The sequence below is a fragment of the Pocillopora verrucosa genome, chromosome 9 (genome assembly GCF_036669915.1).
Source record: "Pocillopora verrucosa isolate sample1 chromosome 9, ASM3666991v2, whole genome shotgun sequence".
NCBI classification, from domain to species: Eukaryota; Metazoa; Cnidaria; class Anthozoa; order Scleractinia; family Pocilloporidae; genus Pocillopora; species Pocillopora verrucosa.
The window spans coordinates 11584951-11604541 of record NC_089320.1 but is presented as its reverse complement, the minus strand read 5'-3'; the positions used below and the strand labels follow the sequence as shown (position 1 = coordinate 11604541).

Here is a 19591-nt window from a genome sequence, read left to right as displayed (position 1 = left end):
TCAATTGCATGTTATTGATTAAGAAAAGCGTCTACTGTGTTATGCCTTGTTCTTCAAAGCCTCCCAACACATGTAAATGAGGTGGACCAAAGTGACAGGGTATTCTGTCTTTGCTCGAAGCAGTGATTCTCTTTCGGTGGAAAACGGAAAACTTAACGAAAAAGCTAAAAGGTTGAGTCTATTCCTTGGCCCACAGTCCATTCCAGTTGTATACATCTCGAAAGAGAGGCTAAGTCGCTGAGGATTAACAACAACCCGCGCCCGAAAATGCCCTCGATCGAAACGTTTCGAAGTATTTACGAGTTGCCATTTTTATATCATTCGAGAGGCTTTACGGGAAATGTTGAATTGTCTCCGTGAACACTGTAGATATTCCACCGCATGAACACAACTTGCGTGACATGGATTGATTTCGTTGCCATTTTGATCCGAACAAGTAAAGGCGACGGGAATTCGCTGAAAGCTGATTCAAGGTGTATGCTTCTATGCAAACAAGAGGCATTTTAACACGATCGGTTGCGAGAAAATCGACTGAAACCGTGATAAAACCGTGCAGTTACGAAAGATTCTGAACTCATCGTAGTGGAAAGTACATTGTCGATCGATTGTGCATTGTCGGTGTGTCTGATCACAGTATTCACAGCTTTATGTCCTATTTCAGGCATTCGTTTTAAATGAAAATTGATAAAATTTACTTTACATGTTACTAATTCTTGAAATGACTGAATCAGCGAAAGGCAACTAACTAGTAAGAACAATACAACTGTCGATGAAAGAGAACTTTGAAAATCCCAGTCGTAGGTGTGGTGATAGCGACCTTCAAAATAATCACGGAAATCCAGCTTGCATTTTCGTCTGCAGAATTATTTTGTTTGTCGTCCACTTTCACTTACTTCAGCATCAGAGGTGGCAGCCATGCTTGTGGAGAGAAACCAGCTAAAAACTCAAAGCGTCGGCAAGGCGGTTTTCAAGACCTGTTCACGTACGAACTTGTTTCATAAAAAGGTCATGTAGATTTTGATGTCCTTATGCTCTCGTCATATCTAAATATACGCATTGTGATTGGTCGAAACGTGAAACCCTAATGTAAGCGTGAAAAATACTGAAAAACGTTCAGTGTAGTTTGAAGAAGCAAAATATGCCAAACAGAAAGAGGATAAAGAAAATAAATTATTTTAAATTTGAAAAACTGCAAGGCTCATTGTTGTTCTTTATTTAAGAAAAAATGCTATCTTTGCCATTTTTCACCAGTCAGTTCTTCAAGTCATCTCCCCTTAGCAAGGCCATGGCACAGGCTAAATGAAATTCACACTTTCATTTTACTACTTTGTAAAGAATTATAACTTCCGTCAATAATTACAGTTAGTATGTTTGAAAATTATTTTCGAATTGATCTTGCACAAGAATCTTGGAAGCTCAGTGAAATCAACCTTGCTCTTCTACTTAACAATACAGTGCCATGAAGGTTATATTAAAGTTAAAGTAAACACTTATGGTTAGTGAAAGTTTTTTTCCAGGGTTGAAAAAATACCTTTAAATTATTTGTCAAAGACTTGGATTATAAACTTTCTAGTTTAATTTTCTTGCTGGTAAAAATATTCACAAATACTTTTGATGAAATTGGGCGGATGCTGTTTACCTTAAAGAATAAAATGCATTGTAGAAAATAATTATTTTGATTAGAGACTGTACGCTTTTTGACTTGAAGTTAATGAATAAAATTCCCATTTTACACACAAGACATGCATTCCCAGGTTTTGTATTATGCAAATTGCATGTGTGATATACAAAAATCCTGTTGAAAAGATTCTGCACAAACAACTCAAAGACAAAATGACTTGCAAGCAAAAGGACAGTTTACTGTAGAGTATTACATACCATATAGAGAATATGCATACTAATGTTAGGTTGTACAGGGATTAGCCACTTTCCCAAACTGATTGTTTTGTTAAAAATGGTTTTATGTTTTTGCAGGGTTTGTTGAGAGGTTGCGACCTTGCTGGAGTCGTTTGGGAAGTGACTGGGTGTTTCTTCTGGTCCTTGGAATTGTCATGGCACTAATAAGCTTTGTGTTGGACTTAGCCATTGATAAGTGCCAGACAGGTGTGTTGAGATACATTGATTTTTATCTTTTGTGTATTTTGTGTATTTTGTTTTTTTTTTGTTTTGGCTCTCTAGACAGCAGCAGGTTTTTAAAACAGGGGTTATGTAGTGTTGTATCTTTAAGGATGCATCCATCATGGAAAAAGATTGCCACAATTGTATGACTGTATGTGAACTATGAATATTAATGTTGTGAAATGTATGTAAGTGATGTGATTATTGATTAACATGTGTTGTAAGTTGTAAGCAAATAACCAAACTATTGATAGACTTAACAGGTTAGAGATGAGGAGCGTGAGATAGGAGGTAAAAAAAAAAAAAGGGTAAGGGGGCTATGTAGTAAAGGATGGGGTCAGTCAGGTTTGGGGAGTACAGTATTGTAGAGGAGGGATGAAAGATGAAAGTTTTTGATAAGGGGTGGGGCTGAGCAGTGAGTGGATATAGATGAAAAATCAGAGCCAGTAATAAAGATTAAGGTGTAAGAGTGCTAGGTGAGAAAAGAGGGTGAGGGATAAGCTGGTTGAGCTGGAGTTAATAGGCTTGGGATAAGGGCTGGAGATAGCAGATGAAGGGGTAGGTATCAGTGATGGTGCTGCAGTGTGAGGGATAGGGATTAGGGATAGGATTAAAGAGTGAGACCTAGGGTGAGAGATAGCAGAAGAGGTGGGAAGGTGACAGGGCAGGTTGAAGTGCTGTAGGTGAGAGGTAAGAGATGAGATGTAGAGGTAAAGGTTGAGGGCCAGCAAAGTGATTCCAGGGGCACAAGGTTGGAATAAGTGAGAAATGAGAGGAGAAGGGTAGAGATAAAGGATAGTGTTAAAGAGGTTGGTCTTCAGAGTAGAGATAAGATGGGAGACTGGGTATGACCACAAATAAATGAAGCAAAAGGGTCCATAGAAACTTACATGCTCCCTTTCTTCATGGTCTGTAAATGTCTCTGAAATCTTGTGGTAGTATATTGTAATTATGAATCAATATTCATTCATTTGATGCTCTAACTTTTCAGCTCATATTTGGCTTTACAATTTACCAAACAACACCTTCCTTCAGTATATTGTGTGGACATCTTTTCCACTATGCCTAGTTACCTTTTCTGTCGGATTTACTCATCTAGTTTCTCCTCATGCCATAGGTATGTTCTTAAACTCTGTAAACCAATCATACTAGTTAACTTAGTTGTACTTTAACATGTAACTTGAAGTGATTTTCAACTTAGATATATATATGTAGTCAATTTGTTTATAATTAACATTAAGGGCTGGTTATTATAGCAAAGTTTAACCCCTATTAATCCAAACTTTACTCTAAAGAATCTTAGATCAAGCAGAAAAGATCGCTCAAACATTTTTTTCTGGAACTGTCAAAAGGGAATCTATAAAAGAAATGTCTAATTACTTCAAAAACCCCACCTATGAGGAACTTTTGTAGTCCATTGATTGGCAAAAACCACAGCCTAAATTAGACCTTGTATTAATAACTGTGTGAACATGTTTGAGCTGTGAAATGATTGGCATTCTCCAAAGTGCATTTTCAAGAGTAAGTGTCATTTGACTTGCTTTTGATTGAAAATTTTGTTATTGTTTTAGTTCATTCACTGTATACTTGCCTAACCAAACCACAGCTTTGTTTAAGCTACACACTTTCAGGCAAAAGTTAATTTTTCAAGCTCAACTTCAGTGGGTCATGTGTTCCCTGCCAAGGAATCTGAACACTTACACATGTAATATACCATAATATGTTTATCAAATAAATCATAATTTGACTGTAGATCAATTTGATTCATTGCAGAATGTCAATACAGTAACTATAAAATTAGTATTAATAGTTAATAAAGGATAGTTATTTATCAACTCTTGATTTTTTGGCAGAAACATTTATTTATCAATTTTTTTATACCCTTGTATCTCTGTAGGTTCAGGCATTCCTGAGATGAAAGTTATTTTAAGGGGAACAGTTTTGAAACGTTACTTGTCATTAAGAACATTGATTGCAAAAGTGGTATGTTAATGGACAGGTTTACTTTGATTTATAACCTGATAGTTTGATGTCTATTTGTCACTTTTGTTTATTTCTGTCAGGACTATTGTATACATAAAAGGGCCTTGTAAAACTTTTCAGAAGGCCATTTGTGTATACCCTTCAAAACTATCCAATAGAGCTGAAAGAGATTAATCCTAATTGAACGCTAAGATTGATTAGCATCTAATTTCCTACTTCATTACTTCAGCCATGAATCACACATTAAGGTCAGGAGAAGGAAGGAAATGGTCACAAACTGAGGAAGCTCTTGATTAAAAAACAAATTCTCCCTGTCAGCATCTTGAGGAATGTATAGAGAACAGTATATATTATGTAGAATAATTGCTGACTGATTTTAGGGTGTATTTAAGGGTTAAAATACATCACAACATAGTATTGATTCTGAACTAATTAAAAAAAATCTGGGAAAAAGAAATTTTTAAAATAGCTGGCAGATTAAAATTTTATAATGAAGCTAGGCTTATTTATTAAAATCATGCAAGCTGGAATGTAGCTTCTTTAGGACTAGTTATTATGCTTAAGAAGATAGTTGTGAAAAGTTGCTATTTTGCCTTGTCACAACTAAATTGTCACATGACCTGGTGTGCATGATTCAGAATAATATACTTTCATTTGTCTCTTGTCTTGTTGGTCTAGGTTGGTCTTCTTACTGCTCTTGGAAGTAGTATTCCCATTGGAAAAGAAGTGAGTGTTGGTTTTCTGTGATGAGCTGAAGGAAGGGAGAGATAAGAAATTGATTTCTTGTCTGGTTGTGGAGCTTGTTGCTTAAAAATGTTTGCTTTTCACTTTTTTATCAACAGGGTCCTTTTGTACACATAGCAAGTATGGTGGCACGATCTATGGGAAAATTTGTGGCATCATTTAAAGGCATATACACGGTAAGGTTTTTGTTTTCCCCAGTATTGGCCAGAAGGCAATATTTCAATGCTGAAAGTGTGGTTTATTGAAGGAAAATGGATATGGTGTTACTTAATTTGTAGAATGAGTCCAGAAATACAGAGATGTTAGCGGCAGCTTGTGCTGTTGGTGTTTCAAGCTGTTTTGGTTCTCCCATTGGAGGTACACATTGACTACTTATTCATGTATTGTTTAATATATAGCACCAGTTTTGTCTTAAATCTCTTCTCTTGCATGTACTGGGATGTATTTAAGGGTTTCTGCAGCTGTGTCTAATAATGGTTGCAGTGTGACTGGAAAATATTTTGTCCATTTTTTAAAGTGAACAGGAATATTTCGTTGCATTCTCCTTGTGAGATGTTGTTTTCAAATATATCTACTGTAGCATCCATAGGACCTGAATCACCCATTTTACCCAATGTGTGGTTTTATTCTGTCAAAAAATTAAAAAACCTGGTAGTGAAGTTTCTCAATGGATAACTGTTAATTGTATTTCTGGTTAGTTTTCTTTGAATTAAATTTTGCTCTTTCTTTCTAGGGGTACTATTCAGTATTGAGGTTACTGCTACTTACTTTGCTGTTCGAAATTATTGGCGTGGCTTTTTTGCTGCTGTCTGTGGAGCTCTTATGTTCCGTCTACTAGCTGTATTTGATAAAGAAGAAGGTATGACCATTTTGAGCAACCACATACAAGTTGCTGTTGATAGAAACAACTTCTTTTTGCCTTGAACACCTGAACACACTAAAACTCTGACCTCTTTCTTCACTAGAAACTGTCACTGCTCTCTTCAAGACTAATTTTAGGCTGGACTTTCCATTTGATGTGGAAGAGTTCATTGCATTTGCATCAATAGGGTAAGAACATCAGTTATGTAATTTTATATCTTTTTTCTTACCACATTTTATAGTCATCTGTGATTTATTACTGAACATATAGACTGCAACACATAATCTATTCATTGATTTAACATTGTAACAAAGCTGCAAAAACTTTTCCTTTTTAGGTTGATTTGTGGCTTTGGAGGAGCCTTGTTTGTCTTCACACACAGAAAACTTGTCGACATTCACAGAACTCACAAACACACCAAGGTGGCAAAATTTCTTGCTAGAAAGTAAGTTTTCTATCTGCATGTCTTGAGTATTTTAGTGTGGATAGCTCTTTCTCTCCCAATATCTAACCTTTTGCACCCTTAAATCATTATGGATTGCATAGTCTCCATACCATTCTCTATACATTTCCTAAGATGCTGACAAGGAGAATTTGTCCAATGATCAACAGCTCTTCAGTTGGTGATTATTTTGACTGCTATCCTTGTGATCTTAATGATTGATTCAGGGGTGATATTGTTAAGAAAAATTTTGATGCTTGTCACTCTAAGAGGTCAAAGGATTGGACATCAATTCTCCTCTCTGCATCAGGTATTAAAATCAAGCAATGTCCTCATGTTCATATTTTTTGTTATTTCTCATCACTTTTCTTCTTCAAAATGTATTAATATTGAATAGGAAAATTTAATTTTTGTTCAGCCTTGGGATGGAAGAATTGTGGTACTAATTGTTGATCACCATCACTCTGATGTTGAATTTTTAAGAAGTTTGATTGGTGTTATAAATTAATTACATTAAATATATTTGCTAACTCAAGATATTCCAGAACTTGTCAAAGATTGCTATCAAATATCTTTTAGTTACCCTTGAATTTGTTGCTTGTTGAGGAAATGATTAAAATGCCATTTAAGAGAGGGATCACTTCTTGTTTCTGTGGTATGGGTGGCAAATTAAAATTATGTCTGATTCTTTTCTTGTCGATCAGGCCAATTTAACTGAAATCTGGACAGGAAATTACCACCCCTTTTTTATTTAACTTAATATATAACCATACACTGGCAGTCTATAGCCATCCAAATGATTACTTGTTTTTATTTAAAAAATGGTTTTCGATAACCACCTGATCATGTTCCTCTTTGGCAAAATAGATTTAACTCGATCTGGCATTAGTAATTAGACCTACTATAAGCACTTTTTTTCATTTTCATGACAAAGCCTTAAATTGGCCTTACATTTTGCTGAAAATCTCTCCACGTTAAAAAATGTGGTTCAACTAGATCAAGATTTTGAAAAATAAAAAGAGGAAGTGTTACCCTTTTACTAGAAAGTCACAATTTACATCACTTACAAGCCTCCAGCTAAAGTAAAAGCTACCATTTGTTTTAAGTGTGCATTCGAACCAGGTATGAAGATTGTGTGCAGCAGAAATAGGCTACAACAATAAAGGGAATTACCTACAGAAATTAAGAGATACTAAAGCAGATATTTGTTATACAATATTTTTGTTGCAGCCGCTTTGTATATCCAGCAGTTGTTGTCTTTATCATTGCAACAATCACTTTTCCCAAAGGACTTGGACAATTCATGGCTGGAGAGGTGGAGCTAGTGTATTTAAATTGGTAATAGGATGGAGTGGAGTCCAATTCAGACTGTAATCATACAGGTGGTTGACAAAATCAGATGACTGCAAAGTGGGAATCCAATTAGTTAATCACACTGACAATAGTATGATTAGAGACAAAATTGGATGACATGAAGTCCTGTTACCACTTAATCAAGACTATGACAAAATTTGAGAAAGAAACTAGACATTGGTTAATATATGTTTTCATAAAAAAACCAACAGTTAACTTAGCAAAATGCAAGACAACAGCCTCTGCACATGACGCATTCTGTCCACTTATACAGACATGACAATTACCGCAAGCATGATGTGTGCACTGTCTTATTACTGTTCAAATTGTGCTTGTGATGACTAATTTAGTTCAAGAATTTTGTCACAGTTTTGATCAAGTATTAAATCGACATGTTGTTGTGCAAAGTTTTTTTTGGTCAAGACTCTTTCAAACAAAGTTGAGTTTCATATTTGTCCAGTGTTTTTTATTGTAATCAGAAACAATGTTAAATACAGGAAAAGCAAACTGTTCAGAAATCTCATTGCTATCAATTTCAGTAATGCAAAATATGCTTTAGATATTTGAGGTTGTCAACAAGCTAGATGTCAGGCAATAAGGCCTTCCTCAATGCTGGATATCTGTATGTACAGGGACTTTAAAGGTTTGCAAAACACTGACTTAAATTGTTGTTCTCTTGATAGCTGACTCAAAAGCAAGCAATAGATGAACTCTTCATAAACATCACATGGTCTGAAGCACGAGATTCTGATGATCAAGCTAGTCTAAATGTCTTAAAGCACTGGGATGGAGCCAACACTAATATCTATGTCACCTTGGTTATATTTATTGTCCTGAAGGTATGTGTAATTGTTAGGAAAGAGTTGTCATGTGAAGTTGTTGGGTATCAAAAAATATGTTTTTTTATCACAGCTCTCATGGGATTCTTTTTTTTAATTGTCAAAAATTCACAATACAAATTTTTGTCCCTTGGTTTTGAAATTCAAAAGAAGGCTGATTTTTTTAGCAGCAATGTCTCATGTATTGTGAAACTTAAGAAACTAGAATACTTGGATTTGATTCTGACAGGTCAATTGTTTACTGAGTAATCAAGATAAAGTTCATGAGGACAAACTTCAAAAACCACACATTTATTACCATAATGATTGCTGGTTGCACTTCGGTTTTCTGATGCGTGATGGGCTTTTCCCTTAGAGCACAGTAACATTCCATAAGTATTTTTGGTGTTTATGGTTTCCACTGTAAACTGTCTGCTAGTACCAGATTCTGTTCCAACAGAGTCACATCAAGGGAGCATTCCTTGTTTAAGTGTCCTTTAAATACATATGAATTTTATTCTAAATAATTTTTTTTTTCATTTAAAGTTGTGATCATCTAAAATTGTGATTAGATTCCTCAGTGGAATAGGAGAACCTCTAAAAATTTGCCTCACTCCCATCCTAGTATGTGGCTTCATAGCTTAGCTGGTAATTACCCCAACTAGCATCTGGGGGGCAAGAGTTGAATCCCCTCAAAGCCTGAATTTTTTCTACAACTGCTTAAATTGAAGCAGCCTGCAAGGATCATTGCTTAACTTGAGTTACTGCATACAAAATTTGTATGCAGTAAGTCAAGTTAAGCAATGATGTACTTTATGTATTGATGTATTTTATGTATTGATGTATTTTTTATTTTAATTCAGTTCATTATGACAGCTGTATCAGTTACATTGCCCTTTCCTGCTGGCGTCTTCTTTCCTGTATTTTTAATAGGTATGTCAAAATAACACTTTCCAGTAGTTCTCTTCGTTACTTATTTAATTCAATGGAATCAAAACCCCTTTCATGATTACTCTATCTTCTTGACTGATTTTCTATAGGTGCAGCATTTGGCCGGCTTGTGGGAGAAGCCATGGCCACATGGTTTCCTAATGGTGTGAACTCTGGGGATGCAGTTTCACCTGTGGTTCCAGGGGGATATGCTGTTGTTGGTAAGGAGATGAACACAGTGCAAAGCCAGCTAGCTGTAGTGTATTCGAGGACTAAGGATAGTGCAGTGGAATGAGCTCTTGATTCTCTTCCTTGCCACAAGGGTTTTCTCCCAGCACAAAAGCCAACTTCCAATAATTCAACTTTGAATTAAACAACTACTCTGCAGATTTCCTACTTTAAAGTTCTCCCCTGTTTATTTTTATTTTGACCTATTTACTCATAAAACATCACAGTGTCATATCCATAGCAAACTGTTTTAAAGGCTTGACTTATGATTTAAAAGTGAAAATAAGATATTTCATGCTCACAGCATAGGAAACTACAGGTTGAGGCTTGTTAAATGTCTGTTTGACTTTTCAGTTTCAGTAGTATGTACAACTACACTCAGGTAACAGATACATTCTCCCACACACTTTCAGCAAAAGAATGAAATTAACTTGAAATTAATCTGTATGTTCTCCTTATATTACACATTACAAAACACTGTTGCATTACAGTCTTGACTTACACCAAATGAAATCAACAAATGGAAAGAGTCTATTCTTTTTGGTTTTTTTTTTTTTTGCTACAAATTATTATTTTTTTCAAAGTAAGTAAAATCATATTAGAGTTTCCTTTGGTGGCTATCAACTTTGTGCTGTGGTAGCCTTTTATCAGGTAACACAAATTTTTTTTGTGATGGTGAAACAGGAGCAGCAGCTATGTCAGCAGCCGTTACCCACACAATATCTACATCTGTGATTGTGTTTGAACTCACAGGACAAATCACCCATATCCTTCCTGTTATGGTATGTTGTGCTATATTTGTATTGCTCTTTGCCCAATTACAACTAAATTTTGTATATTATATGTCTGGTTGATAGTTATGATAACAATGCATTGTAATTTCCCCTACCTCTTCAGTAGTTAATCCTTTAACTCCCAAGATCTGATTGTTAATTAATTCTCTCCTTTAACTGTTACGCATTTCAATGTATATTGGTTACAAGAATTTGGTGTTCAATCAAGATAATATCTTGTACCTGATATTAGTTTGAGTAATCTCACTACCTGTTTGCTGGATAATGTATAGATATTATAGGGAGAAGTTACATGTTTATCACTTCTAGGAGTTAAAGGGTTAGTTATATGTAAAACTTCAAATTTGTTAGTAGGATACTGGTTGCTACGCATATGCAGAATTATTTTTTACACCATACCACTCAGCTTTCACAAAGCAAGAGACCCAACCTACTGGTACTCCAGTGTTAACATTAGGCAATGTGATAGGCATGTCACAGTAATACATAGTAAACTAGTACACCTGCTACTTGTTGGCAGAAGTTCCCTATGACCCCTCTCAAATGCACTGAAAAGGTCACATGACAACGTTGGCGTGCTGTGCTTTCTCCCTTAACCAAATAGAATAAAAATGGAATAAAGGAGAACACTGGAAGTTGTAATGCTATTTTAGAGTAATCCCTTGTCCTAAAATTTAACAAGCTCATGGCATCACCTCTGACACTACCATTATGATCACAACTTCCAAAAGTTTTTGAACCCTAAATACATTCCAAGTTTGTGGATTGTCAATGGTAAAGCCTATGTATAGCTTACATTATTTTGTTATTCTGTAGATTGCTGTTTTGATTGCTAATGCTATTGCACAGTGGTTACAGCCATCGTTTTATGACAGCATTATTCAAATCAAGAGGTTGCCATACCTGCCTGACTTGACAAAAACTCAGTATGTACATTAATTTTTATTCATATAATTAGATACTTTAATGACAAATTTAGAACTAAAACACTGCTTTATGTTAACGTGAACAATCATATTACTGAGTCTTTTTTTCTGTAGGCTTGCAAGAAAATTCAGTGTAAAGTGGCTAGAAATCTTCTTTGGAGAAATTTTTAAAATTTACAGAAATTGAACATTGATTACTACTTAGTGATTAATGATTGAGGTCACCAAGATTGTTTTACTCTTGTTAAAAAGAGGATAGTGGTATTAACACAATTTTGATTTAAGGAATTTCTACTTTTATTGCTTCCATTATTTTACCTGCCAATAACTAACCAAGGAAAGTAGTTATTGTTTGTTAAAGAAATAGTTTGTCAATTAATTGCCATGAGCAACTATTTTTGACCACTAAAAACAAGTTTTTTGAAAATCTGTCTTTAACTTTAATTGTCTTTCTTAAACAGGGTGTACAACTTACTTGTTGCTGACATAATGAAGACCAATCTTTTTTACATCTCCTTTCATTCAAAATATGCTGACCTCAAAGAATTACTGGATAAGTCACATCACCGCTCTTATCCATTAGTGGATTCAGAAGGTGATACTAAAGTATAGCAAAGTTTGCCCATGTACATGTAGGGTTTACCCACATTATCCACATTATGAATATTATGAGAACTTGCAGAAGTTTGTAGTTTCATCCTGAAGTCATTGAAAGTCTTAGAATTTGAATGTGGATCATGGAAAATCATAAAGTTTACTGTACAAATCAGGATAGTTAATTATGTAGGCCAAAAAGCAAGGAATACCTGATCTACCCAATGCTCATTTTCACATACCTTACTTATAACGTGGAATGAAACATTTTCAGTTTTATGTTTTTGCAAATATCAAAAAAAGTCTTGGAGAAGGTCATGGAAATTAGGTCATAGGTATTCTGCAAGTTTGGAATAGACTGAAACCCAAGCATAGGTTACTTATGACCTAGTGGAGCATAAAGATATGTTGTGGTTGACTAAAAATATAGCAGAGTACCAAATCTATTAATCGTCTTTCAATGCCAGCACATTGTTCTGATAAGTGGGAATGCTCTTAGGACTTCATGGGATGGTTGGGGGAAGGTGATGTTACTTGAAAATATGCATTTAAGGTTTCAGGCCTGAATAGTCTTAATGAAAAAATAATCTATGTTTATCGGTAGGCTGGCCTTAAATGGTTACAATAGAGAGACAATAGATTGCTCTATAAGCTTCAATTGACTGGTGCTTTTGATCTGATTATTAGATTCAATGATCCTTCTTGGCTCCATTCAGCGACCTCAGCTGCAATCTCTTTTAAATCTGCACATGCAAAAACTATACCAGTCCAGCAGTAATGCAGAGAGTGAAGATGCATTATGTGCGAGGCCAGAAACACCAGATCCTCCACAGTTACAATCTGAGTATGTCTTAAAATCTTAATATCTCGCTCTGTATTTGAGTAGAGAGGTTCAGGAGTGGAGAGGGACCTTAGCTTGTTTTGTGTTTTTCATTTTGCTCTCAGCACCTTTCTCCATCCTGTAGTATAAATGATTTCCAATCAACTTCCCAGGAAATATTTCATGAAATTCTGACTATGTGCACTCCATCTGTAGTTCAGACTCTAGACACTGTACTCTGGTATTTAGCCACCAACTCGTCTAGAGCTAGTACCCAACTTTCTTTAAACGAGAATTAAGTTAGCAATCGGGAATCTAAGCAAACTTTTTCATGTAAATACAACCAATTTATTATTATCATGTTTCATCAAGTGAGGGAACAAAATATGTGGCCACACAATGTATCCATGACTTTTCAATGCCATGTGCACTCCTATAATCAACGGATTTCATAATTATTGTCTCATTTTATGCAAGATTTTTTAAAAAAAAGTGGAAGCTGAATTATTAGTCTCCTTCACAGCTATTGTTTTTTTTCTCATCACCCAATATGCGTTGCAGCAGTAGTGTGGTCCGATCATGTGAGATAGCATATGGTATAATGAGACCAGACAACAATTGTGGTGGAGTATACCAAAAAATACTAGAAATTAGAACATAATTGTGACGTAAGAAATTGCTTATTTATTGGTGTAGCACATGATATGCATGGATATGAAGTACTAGTGGCTTTATAGTTACTTAATTTCACTCAAAATTGCAACCTATTGAACTCAGCATTTTTTCATGTTTTTTATTGATTTTAGCTCTTTGTGTGTATTGAAAAGCTGATCGAGTTATAAATAGCTTTGTTTTGTTCCGCCTGATGTTGCTTATATCATTCTTATTTCTCCTCAGTGATCAGAGCCGCAATACCCAATCATCAGCAGCTCAACTGGAGGTGGCAGCTGAAATAACGTTAAAAGTATGAAATATAACTATTAGATATTGGTTACAGGAGAAACGTTTTACGAGAGAGAGAGGTAGTGGTATTGTAGGAAATAGTTCCTTAGTATATACCTATTGGACTAATTAATTGAAGGAGATATTTACATCTCATAGCGGCAAGGAGTGACAATGAAATGCAGTGTCCCAGTGGCAAAATGAGTTCTATATTTAGTAAAGAATCAATAACAATTTTTTCAAGTATCAATGCGTTCCCCTAATAGCACATTGTATAGCTTGCATATTGCACAGAAATGAATGTGCACTGGAATGTGTAATAAGTAATTGAACTGGCAAATTCAAATACTTTACTTCACTATGGGGAAAGCATTCAAATTGAAGAATAAAAGGCTTTTCACACCTTTTTATTTAGCCGATTTGTTCTTTTTTTTTTAATCTAGAGACAGGATAGTCAATCTCAAAAATCATCAACTGGAAAGTCTTTGCTGGAGAAAATTCCAGGTAATATTGGCTATGTTACGCAAAGTTAACTTCTTGAATGGTGAACCTTTAATAAAGCAGTATGCTGTCTAATCTTTAAGCTTATAGAATCAGATTTAAATTTTATTAGTATTAAGAATAATAATAATAATAATACAAAAGAAAAAGTTTTGCTTCGTGGGAAGGGTTTTGAGGATTTGATAAGCTAGCTATTAAAGATGTATCGATACAACCAACAGCTGCTTGTTTTCGCTCCGGCGAAGGGCTAACGCTCGAAACGTCAGCTTTGAAACTCTTTACGGTGGCCTATTCACGTTATTAACTCAATTAACGATACCAAAATACCCTGTTATACTCTCCCACCGATGCAACACCACAGTTTCTTTAGAAACTTACACCCTTTTATTCATTTTTTTTCCTGTTAGTTCCTACAAGACTTCACAAACTCTTCGGTAGTGGGTCAGCTCTTAATGAAGCTGAGGTAGGAAGATAAAACCGTATTACTTTGTATTTTATTCGTTTTAATACGATTCCCTTGGCAGTTTATATACTTTTGATTCTATATTTATACCAAACTCCTTGCGAACCTTTGTTAAAATGTTGAATTGAATGGTGTGGTTTAAGTGCAAAAGAACGTCCAATCAGATCAAGTAAAATGTCTGAAGGAGCCACTGAGAGTTCAAAGAGTGGGAAACTATAGAGACTGAGTCGCCATTTGAATCCTATGTGTGACACAAGAAATGAGTGTGACACAAGAAAGGATTTGACTGTTTGTTTGTTTGTTTGTTGGTTTTTTTTTTTACGTGTAGAAAACCTCAGATGCACCTGATAAAGACAGTCCAACTGTGGATCAGGTGAGTCAGTAAGGCCTTACTTTGCCAATATCCGATTTCTATTTTTCCCTTCCAGCAACCATACATTTCCTTCTGAATTGGTTGAGAGAATTTGAGTATGTTTTGGTGAGGTAACACTCACTCGCTGCTAAGTTTTTTCTTATTTTCTTTCACTTCACTTGGAAAAGATATTGATGTTGTACAGAGAGACTAATTGCGAAGGTGAATCATGGCTGAAGACTTTTGCCAAGATAAACCTGGATTTATTGTTAAATTTGAACATGAATTGTGATTATTGTATCTTGACGGCAAATATTAAATTAAATGGGTGGTGAGTTATATTTAACTCACACCTACTAACTTTGTTGTTTTTATTATAATTATTATTTTTTTTTGTTATTATTATTATTATTATTACTGTGCAGCAACTTCAGTGGGAAAAAGAACTCTTGCAGAGACCTATTGACTACAGTAACTGTCAGATTGATCCAGCCCCTTTTCAGTTAGTTGAAAGGACGTCGCTGTTAAAGGTATTGAGAAATACCATATTTGCTCAAATAAGCGCCGTGGCGCTCATTAGATTTTTCACGCCTCAAGTACGGCGCATGTTCGAGCAGGGCGCTTATTTGAAGGTGGTGTGTATTCAGAAATTGGACGCGACAGAGAAATGTTCTCTTTTGCTTTGACGGCATATTATTTATCTATCCTTATGTGTTTTGTAACGAACATATGTTATTTTAATTGTCACTTCTCGTCTATTACGAAACTTTCAGTTGCATTACCAGTAGTTTCTTCACTCAACTTCGATCTCACTGAGCCCTCCCTGATGTTGATCTTTTAAATTTATTAGGTTCACAAGCTTTTCGCGCTACTTAACTTATCGCATGCCTATGTGACCACTTTGGGACGACTGGTGGGCGTGGTCGCTCTGAAGGAGGTGAGATAAAAGAAACGAACAGACCAAATGAAAAACCTGAAATTGCGTTAAGAAGTGATCACTGTGTGAGTTAAGACGGAAATTGTGTCGTAGCTTTCCTTCAAATTTACATACAATGTGATATTACCCACAGGTTTGCAGGCCATAACTACTTTCCACAGCTTGATTGATGTCTGTGCATGATATATGTATGTGTGCGCAAAGTTTCATTAGAATTTTTATGCACCAAATGGTTTTCATTTCAACGGTCGCTGAACTACTTCACTTGAAGTTTAAATCGCTTGCCACTAAATAAATAAACAAGTGAGAGTATTAAATTTGAAAAAAAAAATCCAAAAAGAAAACTGAACCTCGGGAATTGAGTTATGTAGCTCTCAAAAGTTTTATTTCGGTTCCTGATAGCTTCCTATAAATATAAGCTGTTTTTGAATACTAATCTGTCCTCTTAGTAACTGCTTACAAGTTAAATATATCTGTGATGGGTGATATATTTTTTAACAACAGGTTCGCCAGGCAATCGAGGGTGAACGCTTCTTGGATACTTCACACGTAGACGCAGAAGGCGAGGGTCGCAGCGGCAGTTTTACGTCTGCACGTGCTCGGGATACCATGCTGAAAGGGTGTCCGGAACCCAGGGTCACTACTGGAGAGACAGATCCTACGCTGTAGAAAATTGAAATGTTCTTACCGCTAATTCCAACTCAGCTTCCCTGAAGCTTACGCCTTTTTTATCAACGGAATGTCCGACAAACGCTAGTTACGGCTCTGACTTCGGCTCCGATCCTACTCCGTCGCTTTAGAGATCTGGCCTTGAAGAGAAAAGTATCTAGGAGTTCAGTATTCAGTGGGCTTCGTTGCAATTCAAATTTGGTGGAAAAAATATGAAGTTTTTTAACGGAAATCTCTTAACAATCGTTGATGGCGTTTTCAAAAAGATAATTATTAAGAAGAAACCCAAAAGGATGTAGAATTTCTTCGTATTTTATTCCATTATTTTTTGAGATGCATGAACCGTTCCGTTGGTCGTTGAAGCCCGCCAAGGTAAGCATGCAGAACATGCACCAATTTTTATTGGGTTTTTCAGACGAGCGCGAAAGGGAAGTCGTGCGCGAGTTCGGAGTATCTATTCGTCTCGCGCGTTACTCGTTCTTTATGTTCGACTCGCGCGTGCCGCCTTTCGCTTGAAAAGGCTCTTGGAAAATAAAGTTTGTTCTGCGGGCTTGCCGAATTGGTTAATTGGTTGTTGTAAAATACTGTTTAGACTTGTATTTGACAGCCTGTCCTCCGTATATCATATGCTATATCTTTTTTTGATCCCACAATAAGTTTTTTTTCGTATTTATCGATTAGACATTGCTTTTTATACGTACCGACCAGAGAATATTATGATTATAGAAAATTATCATACTTCCCCAATAATACGATAGAAATGAGTAGTCTCATATCGAACGAACATGAGCGGATTACTATTATTATTATTACCGTTATCAAAACAAGTGTAAAAGAATTATATTTTATTTTGTCAAAATTAGCCATTTAATGAGGTGTATGATTATTTGGTGAGGTCGAAAGTGCTTATTTTTTAGGCATTGATCATGTTTCTTTTTTCAAGAAACTCTTCTTCGGACTTTCATATTAATTTTTGATATTTTTGTAATAAATAATTTTACAAACGTAAAGGAATTCCGTAAAAGTGAATAAAACAAACGTGTTCTGGAGCAGTGATTAAATTAGATAATAGTACTTGGTCAAGAGAGGATTACAGTTCTGCCCAGACGATATACAATTGTTTGGATCTCGCATATGTTTTTATTAAAACCATTTATTGGAGTATACATCATACGTGTTAACATACTGATACCTGTACATAAGTGATCGAGCCAAAAGCAGTATTATACAAGAACTCTATACCCTTCATTACTGTGTAAGCGTATATTGCATATTGTAAATTTCGTATAAAATGGTGTACATTCGTGTTATTGGCTCTATTGTGGAACTTTTGTTTCCTGTATGTTTGATACACATTTCTCTCAGATTCACAGGCTTCCTTTGCCTGAAAAACGCGAAACCTTTTCCTTCAAGAACGTGTCCTAATACCCTCAAGGTACGTTCCCTTCCCTTCCCCCTGACGTCAAAGCGTTTCCTCCCTCTACGTGGAAATGGGGCCTTACATGATGCAAGCTCATCTATAATATGTGGAAAGTGCGGTTTCTCAGCGTTAAGAACATGGCCCCAACGCTTAAAAAAGGTTCTATTCACCAGGGTCCAGTTGTGTAAAGGCCGGATAACACTATCCAACGGATAAATTGCTATCCAGTGGATAAGTGTTTACAGAACGTACTGCGTTATCCACCGGATAGAGATTTATCCTGAGGTTAGCGTTATCCATGCTTCGAACAACCGGAGCCTTAAACGCAATTCAAAACGTTCTATTGATTTATTCTGCTTGGAAACTCATTCCTTTCAACAGGAATACTTATTCCCAATATTCCTTTTAACCTGAGTACTTATTCCCAGGTTCTTAATCAGGGATCAAAAGCGTTAAAGGGCTGAGATTTGTTATCACTTCACATCGGCTAGGTATCAGTATCGACAAACTCTTCGAGCAACTGGATCAGTTGGTCATTGAGTTAAAATTTTTTTCAAGTCAGTTTTTTTTAATATTCAATAGATTTTGAATCATTTTTACCAACTCATGCATTCCGCGGGAGGGGGAAGGGTTGCCGTCCATAGGGTTACTCACCGAACTGATTTCTTAAAAGCCAAAAACAGATGATATTAAAAAAAAAAAAAAAAAGCCAACTGAGCTAACTGGAACCAAACAAGAGCAAATCTAGCAGCAATACAAATCAGTGATTAGGTAACTACAAAACGCAACGGAACTAGCCGATGACAGCTTGCCTGCGCTGTACATTGATCTGCGTAATCTCTATTTCTTTGCCTTCTCTTCACTAAGTGAAGCCAATGATCTGCAATCTGGCTTTTAATGTGGCACAACGATCATGTCGAAGAATCATAGAAGGGAGGGGTGGGAGGGGAATACGCATGTGTACAGTTTATGGTCTAGTTTTCTTTATTTCCCAGCTATCTTAGCGAGTATTTGTTTACAGGCGGCCATGTTGGATGTTTTTAAGCTTATCCTTCTTTGAAAGGTTTGTTCCGTACTATTAGGTTACTCTACCTTGCAATTCCTTATTTAACGAGGAATGAAACCGTGTTTTTTCCCCTTTTGTTTACAGGCTGGATAGACCATTTTACGAAAAATTTACGCACCTTGCAAAGTTCGTTTTCGTGCACAGAAAGGTAAGTTTAACATCTCTTCGAAGCTAATTATTTTTGTGTAAACAAGGCCTATGTTGTTTCTCTGCGCAATTTCTCGAAAAGAGTCGCTAACTGATTTACCAGTGGGAGATTCTGAGTTGAGATCATTCTCTAGTACTGCATCAAACATCCTTACTGCACATAATTTTTACATGTGTAAACTTTTCTTGGAAATGAGCAAGGATTTCTTTTTCCCTTCATATGTAAATCAATTTTCAAGTAGTGAGTACTTGAAAATATAATTTTGGCCCCTATGTTATCATAGTCATCCAACGTTTTGTTGTTGCTTTCCTAATTTTGGGAATTTTTTGAAAAGATTGCATATATCAACCATTATGAAATATTTTTATGTGATAGCTGATGTAAACAAAAAGACAACTTTGTTCTGATTACGTGACAGCAGAACTAAGAGTCGGATACCACAATTACTCCACAATGCTCCTGGACTGAAACATGATCCAGT

The 19591-nt window shown here is 35.8% G+C and overlaps 1 protein-coding gene across 2 annotated transcripts in view; it reads left to right on the top strand.

The window, feature by feature from the left end:
• LOC131797114 (chloride channel protein 2) overlaps positions 1 to 19591 on the top strand; it is a 33079-nt gene that overhangs the window by 8094 nt on the left and 5394 nt on the right. For both annotated transcript variants that reach the window (XM_066172773.1, XM_066172774.1), the window contains exons 3-27: positions 1975 to 2103; positions 3110 to 3235; positions 4016 to 4101; positions 4780 to 4827; positions 4944 to 5021; positions 5124 to 5202; positions 5579 to 5704; positions 5811 to 5895; positions 6045 to 6152; positions 7380 to 7464; positions 8186 to 8341; positions 9184 to 9253; positions 9361 to 9471; positions 10163 to 10260; positions 11089 to 11198; positions 11660 to 11793; positions 12480 to 12636; positions 13510 to 13576; positions 13998 to 14058; positions 14463 to 14518; positions 14847 to 14891; positions 15296 to 15400; positions 15721 to 15807; positions 16312 to 17911; positions 19047 to 19110. In XM_066172773.1, the coding sequence (XP_066028870.1) occupies positions 1975 to 2103; positions 3110 to 3235; positions 4016 to 4101; positions 4780 to 4827; positions 4944 to 5021; positions 5124 to 5202; positions 5579 to 5704; positions 5811 to 5895; positions 6045 to 6152; positions 7380 to 7464; positions 8186 to 8341; positions 9184 to 9253; positions 9361 to 9471; positions 10163 to 10260; positions 11089 to 11198; positions 11660 to 11793; positions 12480 to 12636; positions 13510 to 13576; positions 13998 to 14058; positions 14463 to 14518; positions 14847 to 14891; positions 15296 to 15400; positions 15721 to 15807; positions 16312 to 16476 (2372 nt within the window). In that variant the 3' untranslated portion in view covers positions 16477 to 17911; positions 19047 to 19110. The remainder of the gene's footprint in view (positions 1 to 1974; positions 2104 to 3109; positions 3236 to 4015; positions 4102 to 4779; positions 4828 to 4943; positions 5022 to 5123; positions 5203 to 5578; positions 5705 to 5810; positions 5896 to 6044; positions 6153 to 7379; positions 7465 to 8185; positions 8342 to 9183; positions 9254 to 9360; positions 9472 to 10162; positions 10261 to 11088; positions 11199 to 11659; positions 11794 to 12479; positions 12637 to 13509; positions 13577 to 13997; positions 14059 to 14462; positions 14519 to 14846; positions 14892 to 15295; positions 15401 to 15720; positions 15808 to 16311; positions 17912 to 19046; positions 19111 to 19591) is intronic.